General features: G+C 39.4%; 1 protein-coding gene across 2 annotated transcripts in view; it reads right to left on the bottom strand.

Annotated features, from left to right (window-relative positions):
* The window catches only part of kiaa1549la (KIAA1549-like a), a 220,819-nt gene that overhangs the window by 148,210 nt on the left and 53,667 nt on the right, over positions 1-18,942 (bottom strand). For both annotated transcript variants that reach the window (XM_034878301.1, XM_034878302.1), the window contains exons 5-7: positions 16,682-16,904; positions 11,529-11,662; positions 10,269-10,437 (exon numbers count right to left, since the gene is read on the bottom strand). In XM_034878301.1, the coding sequence (XP_034734192.1) occupies positions 10,269-10,437; positions 11,529-11,662; positions 16,682-16,904 (526 nt within the window). The remainder of the gene's footprint in view (positions 1-10,268; positions 10,438-11,528; positions 11,663-16,681; positions 16,905-18,942) is intronic.

Here is an 18,942-nt window from a genome sequence, read left to right as displayed (position 1 = left end):
TGCCAGGACACTCTTGTAAAAGAGATTTTTAATCTCAAGGAGTTTTTTTATCCTGGTTAAATAAAGGTTTGAATGAATACAACCCCAAAGCAAGAATAATCTACCCTCTTGCTTAACAGTTGGACAGAGGTTCTTTTCATTAAATTCTGTGCCCTTTCTTTTCTAAATGTACCTTTTGCTCATTCAGGCCAACAAGTTCTATTTTAACCTAATCAGTCCACAGAACTGATGAGAACCAAACCGTGATGCAGTATGTTAGGATGCTCGCAACGGTGGAGCATTAGAAGGTCACTAGCAGCTCCTTGCCAATGTTGTTTCCACAATGCATCAGGCTTGTCTATATGTTCATTTGCAAACTTCAAGCGCTGATTTTTGTGATGAAGAAGTAGAAGAGGTTTTCTGCTGATGACTCTTCCGTGAAGACCATATTTGTACAAGTATCTCTTTATAGTGGAACTGTGTACCACAACTCCAGTGTCTGCCAGGTCTTTCTGGATGGATCGTGCAGTCACACATGGGTTTGGACTTGCTTTATTCACAATCCTGCAAGCTGAAATTCTGAACAGACGATATTGGCATCTAAAAACCCTTTGCTATCTTCTTATAACCTTCTCCTGCTTTGTGAGCGTCAAATATTTTCAGTTTCAGTTTTGTAGACAACTGCTTAGAAGAACCCTTTGTGCTGATTGTTGGGGCAAGGTCAGATGAGTCTGGGCATTTAAAACCTTATGATTGACATCACATGGTCTTTCCAGACGATAATTGAAAACAATCAATAACACTGTCAGGTCTCAGCTTTCCAAAGGGGGTGGTTTGTGACTTCAGAAAGCACAGGGCAAATCTGCCCTGTGCTTTCTGAAGTCTAGAATGATCTCCTTGGTCCTAGCTGTATTCAGAGCCAGGTTGTTAGCCAAGCCCCACTTGGACAATTTCAGGACCTCGTCTCTTTAGGTTGACTTGTCTCCCTCAGAGATCTACCCCACCACCGTCATGTTGTCAGCAAACTTCAGTATGCTGTTGCTGGTGTGGACGGGTCTGCAGTCTGCGATGTAGAGGATGTAGAGTAGTGGGCTCAGCACACACCCTTGTGGGGAGCTCATGCTCAAAGTTCAGGTGGAGGAGACGTTAGGTTTGAGTTTTACTGTCCGGGGTTAGTTAGAGAGATAGGCCTTGATCCAGAATCAGGTGAGTGGGTGGAATCCTAGATCAGACAGTTTGCTGACCAGGATATCGGGGATTATTGTGTTGAAGGCTGAGCTGTAGTTGTTGAAGAGCATCCTGACTTAGCTCTCTCTGTGCTCCAGGTGGCTTAGCGCGGTGTGTAAGGTGATGGCTATGGCGTCCCCAGTTGATCTATTTGCTCTGTAAGTGAACTGGTGGGGGTCAAAGGAAGGCAGTCTTTGATGTGACCCTAGACCAGCCACTCCAGGCCCTTGGAGATGATGGGTGTTAGTGCCACTGGGCAATAGTCATTAAGGCTGGCTATATTTGTTTTTTTGGGTACAGGGATGATGGTGGATGATTTTAGACAAGCTGGGACAGTAGCTGAGGTTAAAAATGTGGGTAAAGACCTGTAAAAGCTGGTCAGCACAGACCCTGAGTACTTTCCCAAGAACACCGTCGGGCTCAGCTTCTTTCCTGGAGTTCACCCTGCTGAGCCTCTCTTTTACATCCTGTGCCTGCACAGTCAGTGGTTGGGCTCTGAGGCCTGGTTTGGGCTGAGGTACTGTTCGGGTGGGGTCTCAAAGCGTGCAAAGGTGTTTAGCTCTTCCACCAGTGCAATGGTTGAGTCCACAGCTGCTCTGGGTCGGTCCCCTGAAGTTGGTGATCTGCTGGATGGCCTGCCATACCTGCCAAGGGTTGTTAAAGGAGAGATGGCTTTCACTTTTTCTTCTGTAGTTGGCCTTTCCTTTCCTGATACCTCTCTACAGTTCAGCTCTGGCAGGGCTGTATAGTACTTTTTTCCTGACCTGAAGGCGGTATTGCAATTTTTGAGTAGTTGACTATTTTTGAGAGTCTTGACTTGGCTGGTCATGCAGGGCGTCTGAGCGGGGAATCCAGATGCATTTGTCCACCGTTACATTCCCTGATGAACAATGTGTGGATTCCGTCCATGGCGTTGCTTAAGCTAACCGCAAAGGCCTGCTGAGATCCGCCGGATGACGCCACTCAGGTCTCATCAGAACCCTTTTGTTGCGTTCCGCGGAGAGCTGCATCATGGATGTAAGACACACACGTTCATCTGCACACACTGCTCACAATGATGACACAAAGCTGGTTCAAAATAGGCAAAGTATCCCTTTAAGTTATATACAAAGTAAGCTCCGGTTACATACTGTAGACATGGAGACTCTGTCGGTCTGTCTGCATGTAAACAGATAATGAAGGTCAATATCCAGGCAGCTTTGATCACAAGATAATTGACCATCAATTGATGCTCTCAGTACTGTATAACCACAGTCAATGTGTCTGTACCAATACATATCTGGACTATTCACTGTTGTGACTGATGTGTTACTTTTCAACCGATAATAACGTCTTTGTCTTCTTTGTCTACCTCTAATTGACTTTTTGTTTTATATGATTCTACAAGAATTTGCTCAGTTTTACGATTGGTAAAATAAGTTGTATTTTAAGGGAACAGAAAGGGTTTCTGTAGTGATGCCAAGTGCGTTTGCGTGTGACCATGTGAAGTGTGCTGTTTTAGCCCTTTGGGTGTTGACAGTACGCACTTATAGATACTAATCTAATCTCACTATGCTAAAATTACCTCCTTCAAGTGACATGGACAACAGATTGCCTATGGCATGATTCAGATGGTAGAAGCTATGCAGCTGTTGCCCTTTTAAAATCTTGGCATGAGAGGCTGTAGTGGAATACAAACAGAGCTCATTTGGCTCATCTATGGGGTTTATGATCATACACTAATATTTGTAATGTCTTCTAATAGTTGTATTTAAATGAAACAAACTGTGTCTGTTCGTACTGCTGCAGTAATTTATGCTCACTGTAATGAATGTCTATTAGGATATATTGAAATAATGCTCATGAGGCAAATATAAAGAATACAAAATTACTCTCACAAGACCGGATCTGGCCTTTACTAACTGTAAGAAATTTCACTCCAGACGCTCGGGCGGTGGGCGGTGCTTGGGTTTGGCTAGACTTGGTCACATACTTTCACATTTTACAGCTTAAAAGTATGCAAAAATATATAAATAGGCAATAGCCTGTTACAGTCTGTGGGGTCCCAAGCCCTGTTAATGAAGCCCACTGCAGTTGGGAAGAAACTGTTTTTGTGGCGTGAGGCTTCTTGCCAGAGGGGAGTGTTTCAAAAAGTTTGCGTCCAAGGTCGGTGGGATCAGCCACAACCTTTTCTGCCTGCTTCAGGGTCCTGGAGGATTCCAGGTCCTGGAGTGACGGCAGATTGCAGCCAATCACCTGATCAGAAAAGCTGATGATACGCTGCAGTCTGCCCTTGTCCTTAGCAGTGGTAGCAGCGTACCAGACGGTGATGGAGCAGGTGAGGAGGACATCAACAAATGGCAGTGTAGAAGTACACCATTATTGACTAAGATAGGTTGAATTACTTCAGCGGGCGCAGGAAGTACATCCTCTGTTGGGTGGGGAGTCACCGAGGATGATGGAGGGTGGGTCATAGGTTATATTGCAGTTATAATCGTTTGGCTATTTTTGATTTGACTAAAAATTATTAGTGCAGCTTTAACCGTTGCAGTAGCCTGAACTTAACATCACAGAAATGGGTATACCAGTCATCAGTATCCAAGTCCAGTTCTTTGTACCCCAACCAACTATTCTCATTAACAGCTATGCCACAAATACATGTACTTCTAAATGTATGTTAAAAAAAAAAAATTGTAGTTGAGTGTTTTACAGGAAACAGGGAATCTAAGGTACCTTCTACTCTGGAAGTCATAATATAGTCTGACATCCTTCTTATTTACACAAGGGTAAGCCTGAATTCCCTCCTGATCAAATATACGCTGCTTAGTCATAAATCATTCATTGTCCAACAGTGGACTCAATGATCTGGGTAGTCAGTATTGTTGAAAGGACCCTACACATGGCTATTTAAGTCTGTCTCAGCCCAGCAGCAGACTGCTACAGAGAATGGGCAGAACAAAAACATTTAAGCAATGACTATAAATAACCATGAAGTGACTTAACTCTTCCTAATATAAAGCTCTGTGGTTAAAAAAAAAAAGAAAACAGTAGCAGTGACCTTATTACCAGGGAAACTCCAACTGAGACCCACTAGGTCGGTTTAGGTAATTTTCTTTCCCCTCTTCAGCTCAAAATATATTTGTTTCTTTGTGTCACTATTGTAATCTTTCACTGCTGGCGGACCTCCAATCTCTGTCTGGCGAAACTTTCAAGACTAAAAAGGTATTTAGGATTAAAGCTCAGCTCTGTACACATGTTCCATACTTTCATCATTTTTAATCAATGATTTTATTATCAAACACAATCTAGATTTTATGTTTTTAACTGAAACGTGGTTAGACCATAACAGCGCTGCTATTCTTATTGAGACAGCTCCCCCTAACTTCAGTTTTATGAGCGAGAATAGAGTGAATAAGAAAGGAGGGGGAGTCGCCATTTTGTTTAATGACTCCTTCCACTGTACGCAAATATGTTATGGAAATTTTGCTTCTTTTGAATATGTTGCTCTTCAATTAAGATCTTCCCCTCAAGCGATATTTCTAAATATCTACAGGCCACCTAAATATTGTGCAACTTTCATTGATGACTTCACTGAACTGCTGTCTATAATCTGCATTAATTTTGATTGTGTAATCATTGCGGGTGATTTTAACATTCATGTTGACAACACCCAGGACAGGGGGAGCAAAGAACTGTGTTGTGTTTTTGAGAACTATGGACTGACTCAGCACGTGACGGGGCCCACGCACAATAAGAGGCACACTCTGGACCTGATAGTCTCCAAGGGTCTGAACATTCCCAAGGTTGTGGTGACTGACGTTGCTCTCTCTGATCATTCCTCTGTTTTTTTATGCGACACTATCTCTGTGCCCAAAAGTGTCCAAACAAAGACAATCAGAAAACGGTATATCACTGAAAACACCAGTGAAACATTTACTCAGCTTTTTTCATCCACACCCACCCTCTCTGGGCTATCAGTGACTGAGCTTGTAGATAATTTCAACTGTAAAATTAGAAATGTTATTGATGCCATTGCTCCCACTAAGGTAAAAGTTGTCTCTGGCAAGAAAAGATCTCCATGGAGAAATAACCTACTGGTGAGAACAGAAAAAAGAGAGTGTAGGAAAGCTGAACGAAGGTGGCGAAAAACAAATCTCCTGGTCCATTATAACTCCTATAAAGAGAGACTTCGCATTTATAATTTGGAACTAAGGAATGCAAGGCGGTCCTTCTTCTGATATTATCTCTAAAAACAATAATAATTCACGCGCTTTGTTTGCTACTGTCGATAGATTAACAAACCCTCCAGTACCAGTAGCATCTGAACTTTTATCTACCAAGGCCTGCAATGAGTTTGCCTCCTTCTTCAAAGATAAAATTCAGAAAATTAGACAACAGTCAGTGCCTCCATATCAAGTACAGGATATGTGCTGTCACAGTGTTCAAGCAAAACTAGTTCCAGTATGACAGAATTTCATACGGTCAACCATAAAAACCTAGAGGACATCATACAACATCTGAAATCCTCCTCCTGTTGCCTTGATATTCTACCAACAGGTGTTTTCAAAAATGTTTCAAATTGTTTGGCTTCTGATCTTCTACAGATTGTGAACATGTGTCTTCTTTCAGGAATCTTTCCACAGGCCCTGAAAACTGCAGTAATCAAGCCACTCTTAAAAAAGAACAATCTAGACACATCACTAATGAGCAGCTATAGGCCAATATCAAACCTTCCGTTTTTAAGTAAAATCATTGAAAAAGCGTTTTTTCAACAACTCACCCATTTCTTGTCACTAAACAACAGTTTTGATACCTTTCAGTCGGGTTTCTGACCACACCACAGCACTGAGACGGCTCTTGTCAAAGTCTTAAATGACATCCACCCTAACACAGATAGTGGCAAAATCTCAGTCTTAGTATTACTTGATCTCAGTGCTGCATTTGACACGGTCGACCATGACATATTACTAGACCGATTGGAAAACTGGGGTGGCCTTTCTGGCTCAGTACTAAAATGGTTTGAATCCTACTTAAAGAATAGGGATTACTTTGTGTCAATAGGTAATTATACATCTGAACATACAAATATGACGTGTGGAGTCCCCCAATGCTCCATTCTGGGGCCTCTTCTGTTTAACATCTACATGCTTCCACTGGCTGAGATTATGGAAAACAACAAAATAAGTTACCGTAGTTATGCGGATGACACACAAATTTACATAACCTTATCGCCAGGGGACTATAGTCCAATACAAAAACTGACTAAGTGCATTGAACAAATTAACGACTGGATGTGCCAGAACTTTCTGAAATTAAATGAAGGAAAAACTGAGGTGGTTGTTTTTGGAGCAAAAGAGGAACGATTAAAAGTCTGCGCTCAGCTTCAAACAACAATGTTGAAAACAACAGTCAAAGCCAGAAATCTTGGTGTAGTCATGGACTCAGACCTGAATTTTAACAGCCACATTAAGACAATTACAAAGTCAGCCTATTATCACCTTAAGAATATATCAAGGGTTAAAGGACTTATGTGTCAACAGGATTTGGAAAAACTTGTCCATGCCTTCATCTTCAGTAGACTTGACTACTGTAACGGTGTCTTTACAGGTCTCACTAAAAAATCAATCAGACAGATGCAGCTGATTCAGAACACTGCTGCTCGGGTCCTCTCTAAGACCAAGAGACTGGATCACATCACTCCAGTTCTGAAGTCTTTACACTAGCTTCCTGTATCTCAAAGAATTGATTTCAAAGTACCTTTGCTAGTTTATAAATCACTCAATGGTTTAGGGCCAAAATACATTTCTGATCTGCTACTACACTACAAACCACCCAGACCTCTCAGGTCATCTGGGACAGGTCTACTTTCTGTCCCCAGAGTCAGAACTAAACAGGGTGAAGCAGCTTTCAGTTTCTATGCTCCTCATATCTGGAATAAACTCCCAGAAACCTGCAGAGCCGCTGCTACTCTCAGTTCTTTTAAATCAAGGCTGAAGACCTTTCTTTTTGATGTTGCCTTTCTTTAAATTATGTTCTTTTAATGTTTAATTTCTTATGCTGCACTGTAACTTTTACTCTTGTGTTTTATGTGTCTTAATGTTTCTATCTGTTTTTATTTTTTAACTGTTTTTATTTCTTAACTGATTTTGTGTAAAGCACTTTGAATTGCCCTGTTGCTGAAATGTGCTATACAAATAAAGCTGCCTTGCCTTGCCTTGCCTTCTGCTGAAATTCTCATAAAAAGACATGGAGCAGGGATGTAGGCACAGTTTCTAACCTTGTTGTGTTTTCAAGTCAACCTCCATTGCCCGACGTTAACACTTAAAGCTAGTAAGAACAAAATATAGCTCACTCACACTTTGTGGTACAGGATGTTTTACTGTAAAAAGATGTACATCAGCATGTCCAAGTCTATTAGTGTGGTCTTTACCTTTAACAAATAAAATGAAATACTGCAAAAACCAATAGATGTGCTAAAAAAAAGTTAATTGAAAATTTTAAATCAAGAACACTATTTCTAAGAAGTCACATTTTTTAATAAACATGGTGTTCAATAGTATACACTTAATGTATGATAAGAGCATCTTCGCGGTGTGTCAGAGTGAGCTAAAATAACACCCATTAGGAAAACAAAGTCTAGTCGGCACCAATACACCAATCCTCTTTTGTGATGCTGTTTTCAAGTAGTATTATGGAAAAAAAAGCTGTGGCATTATGCATTGACTCAAAAAAGACAACTTGATGTGTTGTCGCTGCATTTAGCTAAACATTACAAACTATGTATTTGTGTTAGACATTGCATTTGTCAGAGCCACATGCCCTGTCCACAGACAAATTACTCATTTTAATTTTCACTTAAAGCCCACTGTGGATAATTACAAATTAGGGTTGCAAGGATACACCAAAGCCAGGGTGCGGTATGTATCACAACTTCTGACCCACAATTCGATTCAAACCTCAATTCTTTTTTTCTTTTTTTTTGGGGGGTGGGTTTGCCACATGGCATTGGGTTGTCATTGATAACATCCCAGCTTGCAACACAGCCTGCCTGCTGCCTGCTGTAAAAGTGCTGGTTAACTAGTAACTAATGCTAAGCTAATGTTCCTTGGTGGGTAATATAAGATTATGACACCATTCACACCCACAATTCACCCACAATTCGATTCAAACCTCAATTCTTTTTTTCTTTTTTTTGGGGGGGTGGGTTTGCCACATGGCATTGGGTTGTCATTGATTACATCCCAGCTTGCAACACAGCCTGCCTGCTGCCTGCTGTAAAAGTGTTGGTTAACTAGTAACTAATGCTAAGCTAATGTTCCTTGGTGGGTAATATAAGATTACGACACCATTCAACAAGCTCAGTTATTTTTAGTATGATTATTTTGACCACAACTCTGGGCTAACCCACAAACTCATCAGTAAAGTTAACTGTATAGACGACTAAACACATCCACAGTCAGCCCCCAGCCAGCTAGCAGCCATCCCAGTCAACACCTAACTCCGGTTCTGAGGACACTAATGGCAGTTTACTGAACCGTCAGGAAACAGATCCAGGCACCTGAGTAAGAACAGCAGCCATTCTTAACGTTACATCTCTGTTAGCGTTACCAGAGCCCCCCCCTTCACTTTTAGCCATCTTTACAGTTAGCTAATTTAGCAGAGAAAACAGGAATAAGGCATCGAAAGGACTAATACTAAAACTAATTTAAAGATGTAGTAGCATTGGATCTGGACAGGAAGGAAAACTCTGGGAGTGTGAAGGGGTGTGCGCGATTCTGCCTTCTCACTCCATGAAACAGGTTCATGGAGGGATATCGGTTTTATTTTCCATATCATTACAGCCCTATAACCAATGCATCATCATTCTTGCTGGTAAGCTGTGAGCTGTTCTTGTTAGGTCTCCCCTCTCCCCGTCTTTCCTCTCTGTGTATTTTTTTATTTTCTCTTTGGTCCTGGGACGCGTTCCAATGTCCCAGTGTATTGTTTGTTAATTGTTGAAATATGAATGAAATAAAAATATTTAATCACGAAAAACAAATGCATCATAATTTCCCAGCAGTCTCTCTGAGAAAATGGCTTGGAGGTACATCAAGTGAATGATTATCATATCTCTGACTTTAATATGTTGGGCATGCACCATTATTTGTGGGTTAGACAATGCTAGCCAAGTCTTAATGTGAAGCCATAAGGGCAAAGCAACTCTTTGTTGCTGGGACTGATCAGAAATTAGCAAGTAGCAATTGATAAAATGTTTATGAGCAGTGATGTAGCTGCTGGCTACTTAAATATCCAGTTGCCAGGTGACCTCACTTGCAAATTTGCATAAGAAAATACGTACAGTATGTGCCCTTTCATTGTATGAAAAGCACTTTGATTATCAGACTTTTTTGGATTAAACAGAATTAAATACAATAAAAGTATGTTCACTGGTATAAAAAGTCTGAACTCTAGAAAGTAAATTAACCAAAATTTCAAAAAAACAAATTTTCTCACATATCTGTACTGGTATCTAGTTTGCAGATACTTTTGGTTTTATTTGTTAAAGTTTAAGATATATATTTGTGAGATGTACTATCAAGATCTAATACAACGGAGGTGAATGTGATTTGTTTTTGGTGGTCACAAAATTTTAAATTTGCATTTGAAAAACTGAATTTGTTGGGATGTACCTTTGGAATACTCTTTTGGAGCTTTAGATTGCTGGTAGTGCTATGGATCAATGTTTTTATGAGGTGGGGCCCATTTTTTTTGCATTGCTATGTGGGTGCCCATTTTGTTTGCATCTCTATATTTGCTATTCAAAATATTCAAAAATAGACTTGAACATTTTTTATACAAACTTCTTTAGCTTTCTAGTATATACATAATGCATCTTGGTGAAAAACACTAAATGTAAAGAAAACCGCACAGAGCACATTTAATGGGAACTAATTTGTTAGATACTCTACAGCAAGGCTGTAAAGGCAGGTGGCAGCAGAGAGAGCTGAGATCCTACTCAATATACTGAACGTTAATTAGATGTACAGTATGTCATCACCACAGCTGTGTCCTAGGACCTTAAGGTGCATGGTGGTTCTACTTACGCTCAGCAATGACCATGGGTGGGTAGAACAGAAAGTATCCAACCAGCTCTGCGGTCAGCTGGTTGAGAAGGCCGCTGGAGATCGTCCCGTTGAGAATGGCACCCTGGTTCTTCACCACATACACCAGTGAGACTGATGGAGAGCCTGGGTCCTGGGACACACTTTGCATCTGAGGTTAAAAACATTTAGTTAAATATGCAAATTATTCTTTAAACAAACACATCAACAACAACAATTGACACATTTACACAGAAATATCTAATGGTATCATGCCAAATGCATAACATAGCTCTAGAGACAGTACAACACTTTGAATGAAATGTGACTGGGACCCGCATTCAGCGCAAAGGTCTACAAATACTACAGGACCCCAGGACCCCTGCCAACACCTTCGTAATAACTCTCCCGTCAGGAAGAGGGGAGAAAACCAAGATGTCCTGTTTTCTCAACAGCTCTTACTGCAAAACCATCCAAATATTAAATGGCTACCCAACTCAGCTCTAACATAAAAAAAAAAAAAACGTTTGCACTTACTAGTATTATATATTAAAGCAACAGAAACTTTAATCTGTACTGACTGTTGATATCTTTAATCTACGTCTGTATGTAAGGTTTTATGTGGTGGTAGTTTTTATTGTGTTTTTATTTCTTATTAACACACAATTAATAAAGATGGAATCTACTGGTAATGAGTCTGATGATCATAGATGGTGATATGACATGAGGAATTCCTATCCGACTCCTCCATGAGTGTTAATATTTCAGAGGATGAATTATGAATGGACACTATATCTGCCACTGCTTGCTGAGACCTACTTTCTGATTATGATGGTATGTGCATGTTTATCCTGCCCTCATGACAGTATCTTGGCAGTCAAAGAGAAAGAGATGGAAAGTGAGAGAGATAAAGATGCAGAGATGCAACAAAAGGAGGAAAAATATCTGAAATTGTAAAACAATGAGCTCTGATTGTTGATAATAAACCATTGTAGCCAGTGTCACTCCCTCCTTTAAGTGTAACCTGCTATCACACCTTTTTGACTGTTTGACTGTGTGACCTTTTATTGAATAATTACAATGCAATGTTCAGTGTTTTGTGTTAACTTACAGTAAAGCAGTTTCATTGTGAAAGAGCAACAGTATGATCACAATAGAACTTTATTGTTCACATTAGCCTGCATACCATGCAAAAAATATATAAGACATACTTGACTGTTTGCGTTCTGCACTAAAAATAGCCTTCATGAATCCATGCATTACCTCCACAGTGAGCTTGTTGTAGGTCTCCAGCACTTTGTCTTGAGCCTCGTCGAAGGCGTTTTCTAGCCTCTGCTCCAAAATCTGGACAAAACTGCAGGAGTAGATGTTATCTGTTGGGCCGACGAATCTCAACACTGGGGGGAGATTGAAAATTCTATTTATTGGTATTGAATGTACGGAAGCACAATGCATTCACAACAGACACATTATCTCGTATTTATTAGTTATTATCTAAAAATTATGAAATTCAGATCTTATATTTATGAGATCAGGATCTCAAAATTTTGAAAAAAATAGTTATGAATCGTTGCTAGCCTGGCTATAGGATACGACAGTGGTATATGGAGGCACTTCTGCATTAAGAAAGACATTGTTAAAAGGAAAGCACTATTTTCGTTTTGTAAAGGACAAAAATTATATTTGTTGTTTTTGAAAGTCACAAATTCTTCCAAAGTTGATGCAGCTTTTTGGATCAATTTGTGTGGCGATAGAATTATATACAGCCACGGCTCTAATCAATCTGGAGGTGTAGTGATCAGCTTTAACAAGCTCCCTGGAAAAATTATGAATCATCGAGCTGATGAAGATGGACACTGTGTGACGGTGGTAAGGTTGGAAGTCTATTTTTTATGATAACCAGTGTTTATGGTGTTTATATCTGATCATTGTTTCATAGTTTAATTTTAAAACTCACAGTGAGGGAAATCAGAAGCATAGAGTTTGGGAAGTTTATTTCCATAATGCTACAAAATAAAACAAAATGAAGGTTAGATGCACTATAAGGGATAATGAAAAGGATGATGCAATTGAAAGTAATATTGGTAAATGGGAATTTACTAAATTTAAGATGAGATAATTCTCTATCCATTTTTACCACGAAATTAACAGGAAAAAATTGATTGAAGCAGGAGAAAATAATCCTTTGTATTTTAGTTGTTTAGAAAAGCATAGACAACAGTGAAACTCAATCACAAGCTGATGATAAATGGTCTGTAGAAAGCAAAAAAAGGAAATGTTTTCATTTTACTTTAAATTGTACTCCTCAAAACATGCTGGCATAAAGGTTTTCTAATAAACTCAATAATGTTATCCCATAAATTGATAAGTCCTTTAAGTCAGATCGTAGAATTGAAGTCTTGGATTCAGTTATTCTCAAGATGACGTTAATCAATCTCCAGGGTCAGATGGGCTTACAACCAATTTCTATGAGCTCTTAATGTAAGAAATATGTTATTTAAAGCTTTAAAGTCATGTGTAAAGATGAAAGACCTGATGTCAAATATGAAACAAAGATAAATTACCCTGATTCCTAAATCTGATAAAGACAAAAGATTATTAGATAGTTTGAGACTAATTCCACTGTTAAATACTGACTATAAATTACTCTCTAGAGTTCTTGCCACTAGGCTGAAGGAAGGTATTTCCACCATAATAAGTTAGACACAATCTGGATTTTGAAAAGAGGGTTACAATAACAGGAGACTTGTTTGAGATTTACTTGAGTACAACATTATTATTCAAGAAAGTGGGTATATTTTTAGATTTTTATACAGCATTAAATTTTGTTGAACATCCCTCTATACTAAAAACTTTGGATATGGGGAAAATGGATTGATATAACTGGAATGATGTATAATTAAATCAATAGTTCTGTAGCTCTTGGGCATGGCCCCTGCCCAATGTTCAAAACGAAGAGGCAACTCAATCAGGGTTGCAGCAGCTCTCCACTACTATTCATAATGGTAGCAGAAATATAATCCATTTTGATCAATTGATCACATTGAACGGTTAAATGTGATTGATAAATAACATAAAAAAATAGGTAAAATAATAAGTCAACTGGAAGATGACAAAGTAGTAGTAGACAGAGTCATTTACGGAGGAATGAGGTAAACAATATTGACTCCATCATCTATCTTTCTCCGCTCTGTTTTAAAAACCTCTAAAAGGACTGGGATAGGAGAGATGGACATAATGGAACATTATTCTGACCTAAATTCAAACGTTGGTGCTTATGAGCACAGGCTAGATCTTCAAAAGAAAAAGGAAAAGAGATTCTACATCCTTCCCAAGTCTCGTAGTCGGCAACACATTGCAGACACAAACAGTGTTGACCCAGTTGATAATCCCGTGCAAATTGTGCTGTGGATGGTGAACTAGCATGTATTTATGGTTTTTTGAGCTGAACAAGCCAGAAATGGATTTAAATTTTTGTGTCCAAAATATTTCCCCTCTATACCAAGCTGCACACTGACATGGTAGTAGCCTTAACTGCAGCATACATCAAACTACAAGGAATTAATATGTAATTTGGCCAATTACCAAACTTCAGTTGTTCAACTTCAGCTTTTGTATATTTGTTTGCTGCTTCGTGTCAGAGGATTGACAATTTTGTGGGACAGAGTCTCGCGGAACGGTAGTCAATCTCACTGTTGGTGATCTGATAGGAACGGATAGAGCATTAAATACAACGGGAGAGGGTGGGAGCGGGAAGTTAACTTAGCTGCAAAATGCAATAATAAAAAGCTATCTTTGGTTCGTCTGAATTCCTGTCAGGTATACCTAGGCAAAACTGAAACTATTGTTTTGTTGCTATGCCACCTTGGGAATTTAAGTGGTGTGACATCTTACTGTTTAAAAGCGTGTAGCTTAATACTAGTTAGGTAGTAGTCGGATGAGTCAAGTCCATTCATGACGTGGATGGAATAAGTGAAAAAAGGTGCACAAACAACAACAACGCAGGATACTATTTAAAAAATCAGCGACACAGAAGACAATGGATAGAAGGTTTCCCCAAATCCAGTCTCTCTCCAGACTCAAGTGCGGAAAGAAAACATGCTATAGTGGGGCAACTGAGTCTAATAACCTTAGACAACTAAGGAAGGAAACAGGAGCAGGATGAGATTCAGGAGTCTTTCTTTTGGGATCTCGCAAGACAGGACTCTTTCTTTGGGGGGGGGGGCAGTCACATGATCGGGACATTTTGGTGGGCTTCGGATGGGATTGGAGTCGATTCCTGTGTCACCCTCTACTGCACGTCCCTGTGTGTGTAACAAGCATTGCAAACGAGCTGTGCACGAGCCTAGGCGCATTTTACTAATGCCTAACCCTCTAAGGTCTAAGATCATTTTTTGATATCTTCTTAAATTCTACTTTTAAGAGTATTTTCATATAGGCTGATCCCCATTTGTTTCATATCAAAATGTCCAGAACAAACTCAGTTTTCTGTATTTTCACACCCAAAATTGTTCTAGACCAATAATTTGGACATCCTATTAACCTTAAAACTGGTAACAATTACGGTTCTCCGTTTCGAAAGAATTTATTGTTTTATTTATTTATTATTGTTTTGCTGTTTTGAGTCAAGTTGAGCCTATTGAGCCACATATGAGGCAGATGTTTTTGTTTCTGTGGAAGTTCCAAATAAAAGAAGAATATAATCAAATATGATGAAGCACAGTATGGTTTTCTCAAACCATTTAATTAACTTTACAGAACAATTACTGTATTGTCCATTACCGTGACATGACATTATATATTGGTACTAGAAGATCTTAGCCATTTGATGACTTGAGCTGATGACAGTTTAAAAAAACTGGCTTGAAATTGATTGCACTTGAAGCTCATAGGACTCAATCTTGTAATTTTAAAGCTCTTTTTTTTCTTTTCTTTTTTAAATATACATTGTGCCTTTACATCTCATTAATTTCTTAATGCTCATAACTAGAAAGCGGTTATATGAAAAAAAACACCCCTACACGTGAGTCCAAAATATAATGCCGTAAAAGAAACCAATTTCACAACGACTATCTTGTCATTATTATTATTTTATGTCATTAATATGGCAAAGGTGTTCACACATCCATTAAACACAGAGCAAAGGAAGCATTCATTTGGAGTCATTTTTATGTCCACCCTGTGAACATAAGTCAAATATTAACTCACCTTTTTAGTTTTGGTCTCCAATAATTCCTGAGAAAAGTGTCCTGAGAAAAGCTAAATGCTGCTCTATGTCCACAAGCTTAAATTTTGTGAGCTGTTTGGTGCTCGGCAGGTGTACATTGGGTTAATTAGAGTTAGAGAATTAGAGAAAACTCATTTTACTAAAAACAGCTACCTGATGCTGTTGGAAACAAGGCTGAAAGCAAGAGGGAACCAAAACATTAAAAGGTGCCCTGCCACACGTATTACATTACTTTGTGGTAATGTCTGAAGTTCTACCATGGACTCTGTAACGGTTTTTGTAGGGAAAAAAGGCCTTGGTTAGATTGTTTCAAGCCATCTAGCGTATTATAGAAAGCCTGCAGGAAGACTCAGCTCTATTTGTGCCAGTTCTCATTAATATTCAACAAGCTAAGCTTCTTGACTTTGATTGGCTAACAGTTAGCCAATAAGAGCCTGGCTATCAGTATCCTTTACCCAGCAAGCTCATCAATAGTAATGAGCCTAGGCAACATGACATAACACTGACCAGCTTTTGTAATTGGGCTGATTTCTCTGCTTATTTCTTTTCAGTGGCTAGAGCTGACAGAGGAGGTAGCAGTTCATTTTCACATTAACGACATAACACAAACATATTTCAAAAAATGCAAGTAAAAACGATTTTGTGACAAAATCAAAAACAATGAGCTTAAAAACCCTACAAAAATCCACTTATCCATAAAAGCAGCTTGAAATTAAAATAAATTTAATAATTTAAAGAACAAAATTGTTAATAGCTCTGAGTTTATTGTTCCGACAATACAAAATTTAGTGTTTTTAGTGTGCATGTTCTGAAATGTGTTTTTTAAGAGGCTTAAGAGGCTGACTAAAATGAATGGACCAATTTGCCTCTGCTCTGCAATCATAGGAGTTTGTATGGGATTTAGGGTATCAGAGTAAAGGAGAGGAGACATGTAATCAGAATTTTCTAATTTTGTTACTGCTCTACTCTTCCCCTGTGTCTCCCTCCCTGTCCTCTAATTGCATTTTCTCTCTCTCTGCTTTCCTGCTCACATTCTCTCACTCCTCTGCATATCTCTAACCTCTTTTCTATTACTATTCTCTAATTATTTATGCTTTTAAACTCCACTTCCAGAATTAAAATCATAATTTTAGATTCTTTTATGTTAAGGTTGATCTATCTGATCTAATTTTCAATCAGGTTTCATCACCTGTTTTTAGCTGCAGGTGAATGCTTGGAGCGGGCACCCAGGTTGCCACAGGAACCAGAACTGCCTTAACCAACGGGGTGTGCTGCCTGATGTCCGAGAGGAGCTTGTCAAAACCGTAAATATGCAGTGCCTCAACCACCAAGGAGGTAATGTAGACAGTTTTGCCGCTAGTCACGTAGTAACTCAGCGTCACGTTGTGGGGGTTGCTTTCATTGTGTTCCACCTGTGACAGAGAGGGAGAGAAAACGAAAACATTCAAGGTGTAGCAATTGAAGTTGTTTTATTTACTTCACTTACATCTGTATTTCAAGTGAGGCTCTGTGCAGTACATGTATCCTAAAAACATGGTGATGCTAGTATGTTAATAGGATTTGTGTTCTTTGGTTCTTCTTCCAGGCAAACAGCATCAGAGAAAAAAGTCTGTGCTAGGTAATACTGAAGATGAGGTGACAAGGTGCCTCTGTAAATGTCTCTGATATTGACTTACACATTATATTTTTTAATGTTAAGACATTGTGGTTTTATTGTCCTTCTGTGGGTTGGGTTGGTTTCTTTTATCGAGATTCAGAGAGCGCATACAATGGAGCATGGAAAGTCTTACAAGACAGATATGGGAACCCGTTCATCATACAAAAGGCTTTCAGAGATAAACTCATGAGATGGCCAAAGATCAACACAAACGATCCACTAGCATTACAAGAGTTTGCTGACTTCCTCCAAGGCTGCACTGAGGCGATTCCACACGTCAAAGGTCTAGCTATTCTTAAGGATTGTGAGGAAAATCACAAGTTGCTCATAAAACTACCAGAATGGATTGTACGCAAGTGGAGTCGAATTGTTGTAGAGGAACTTGACACATCCGAAAGTTATCCAGATCTTGCTTGCTTCACAAAGTTCCTGAGTAAAGAAGCACGGATAGCCTGTAATCCTATTGCTTCTCCATTGTTGATACATTTTAAGGCCACAGATGAAAGATCACCAAAGAGAGCCAAAGCTCTCAACACAAACACACAGACAAAGAGTTTTGCTCAAGAGAAACCAGAAACAAGTGGCAGTAAATCAAAATCACCTTGCTCTGTCTGTAAAAGTGAATATCACATCATCACCAAATGTCCCACCTTTGCAGAGAAGAGTGGTGAAGACAAAAAGGCATTCATCTATGAAAATCGGCTCTGCTTTGGATGCTTGAGGAAGGGTCACATGACTAAAGATTGTAAGAGGCGACACACATGCAACATATTCAGTTATCGTCACCCAACCTGCTTGCATGAAGACAGAAAACAAAGACCTGCGGAAGTACCAACGAATAGCTCAACTTCCACAGAAAACCATGCAAGCTTGGAAACGCACAAGGTTGTATCCCATGCATCAACACAACGCGCTTTTGCGACATCAAGTATTGTCCCAGTCCTTGTGTCTTCAATACAAGAGTCACACAGAGAAGTACTTACATACGCAATATTGGACACACAGAGTGACTCAACGTTTGTTTTAGAAGACATATTTGAAAAACTGAATGTTGATGCCCAATCAGTAAAACTGAAACTGAGTACTATGACGGCTATTGACACAATCATATCTAGCAAGAGTGTCCATGGTCTACAAGTTCCAGGACTGCATTCTAAGAACCACATCCAAATATATCAGGCCTACAGTCGTGACTTTATCCCGGTGGACAAGTCCTACGTCCCAACAAAAGAAACAGCATTACTGTGGCCTCATCTCAGACATTTGGCAGACAAACTGCCAGCCCTTCAAGACTGTGATGTAGGGCTCTTGATTGGATGTGACTGTCCAGCAGCACTAGCTCCGCTTGAAGTTATCATTGGGGATAAAAATCAACCGTTTGCACAGAGATCAGAACTAGGATGGAGCATCATAGGCTCATCAAACCCTCACCTAGACAGACAAGGAAGTCAAAGCTTTGTGCACCGGCTCACAGTAAAAGAACAGTCAATCCCATTAGCGACAGATCTTCTAAAAGCCCTAGGATCAGACTTCATTGAGAGAACTTATGAAGATAAATATGTGTCCCAGAATGATGTTCATTTCATACAGTTCCTCAGTAACAGCATCACGCAGAAGAAAGACGGACACTATGAGATGCCCCTCCCTTTCAAGGGCAACAGTCCACCCAATCTACCAACCAACAAAAGGCTAGCCACAGTTCGCCTGCAGTGCCTTAAAAAGAAACAACACAGTGAGTATGTGACTGTTGAAGAGCGTGAGAAGGCTACAGATGAAGTGATTAAGATCGTACA

The sequence above is a fragment of the Etheostoma cragini genome, chromosome 8 (genome assembly GCF_013103735.1).
Source record: "Etheostoma cragini isolate CJK2018 chromosome 8, CSU_Ecrag_1.0, whole genome shotgun sequence".
NCBI classification, from domain to species: Eukaryota; Metazoa; Chordata; class Actinopteri; order Perciformes; family Percidae; genus Etheostoma; species Etheostoma cragini.
This window is presented reverse-complemented; position numbering and strand designations above follow the sequence as displayed.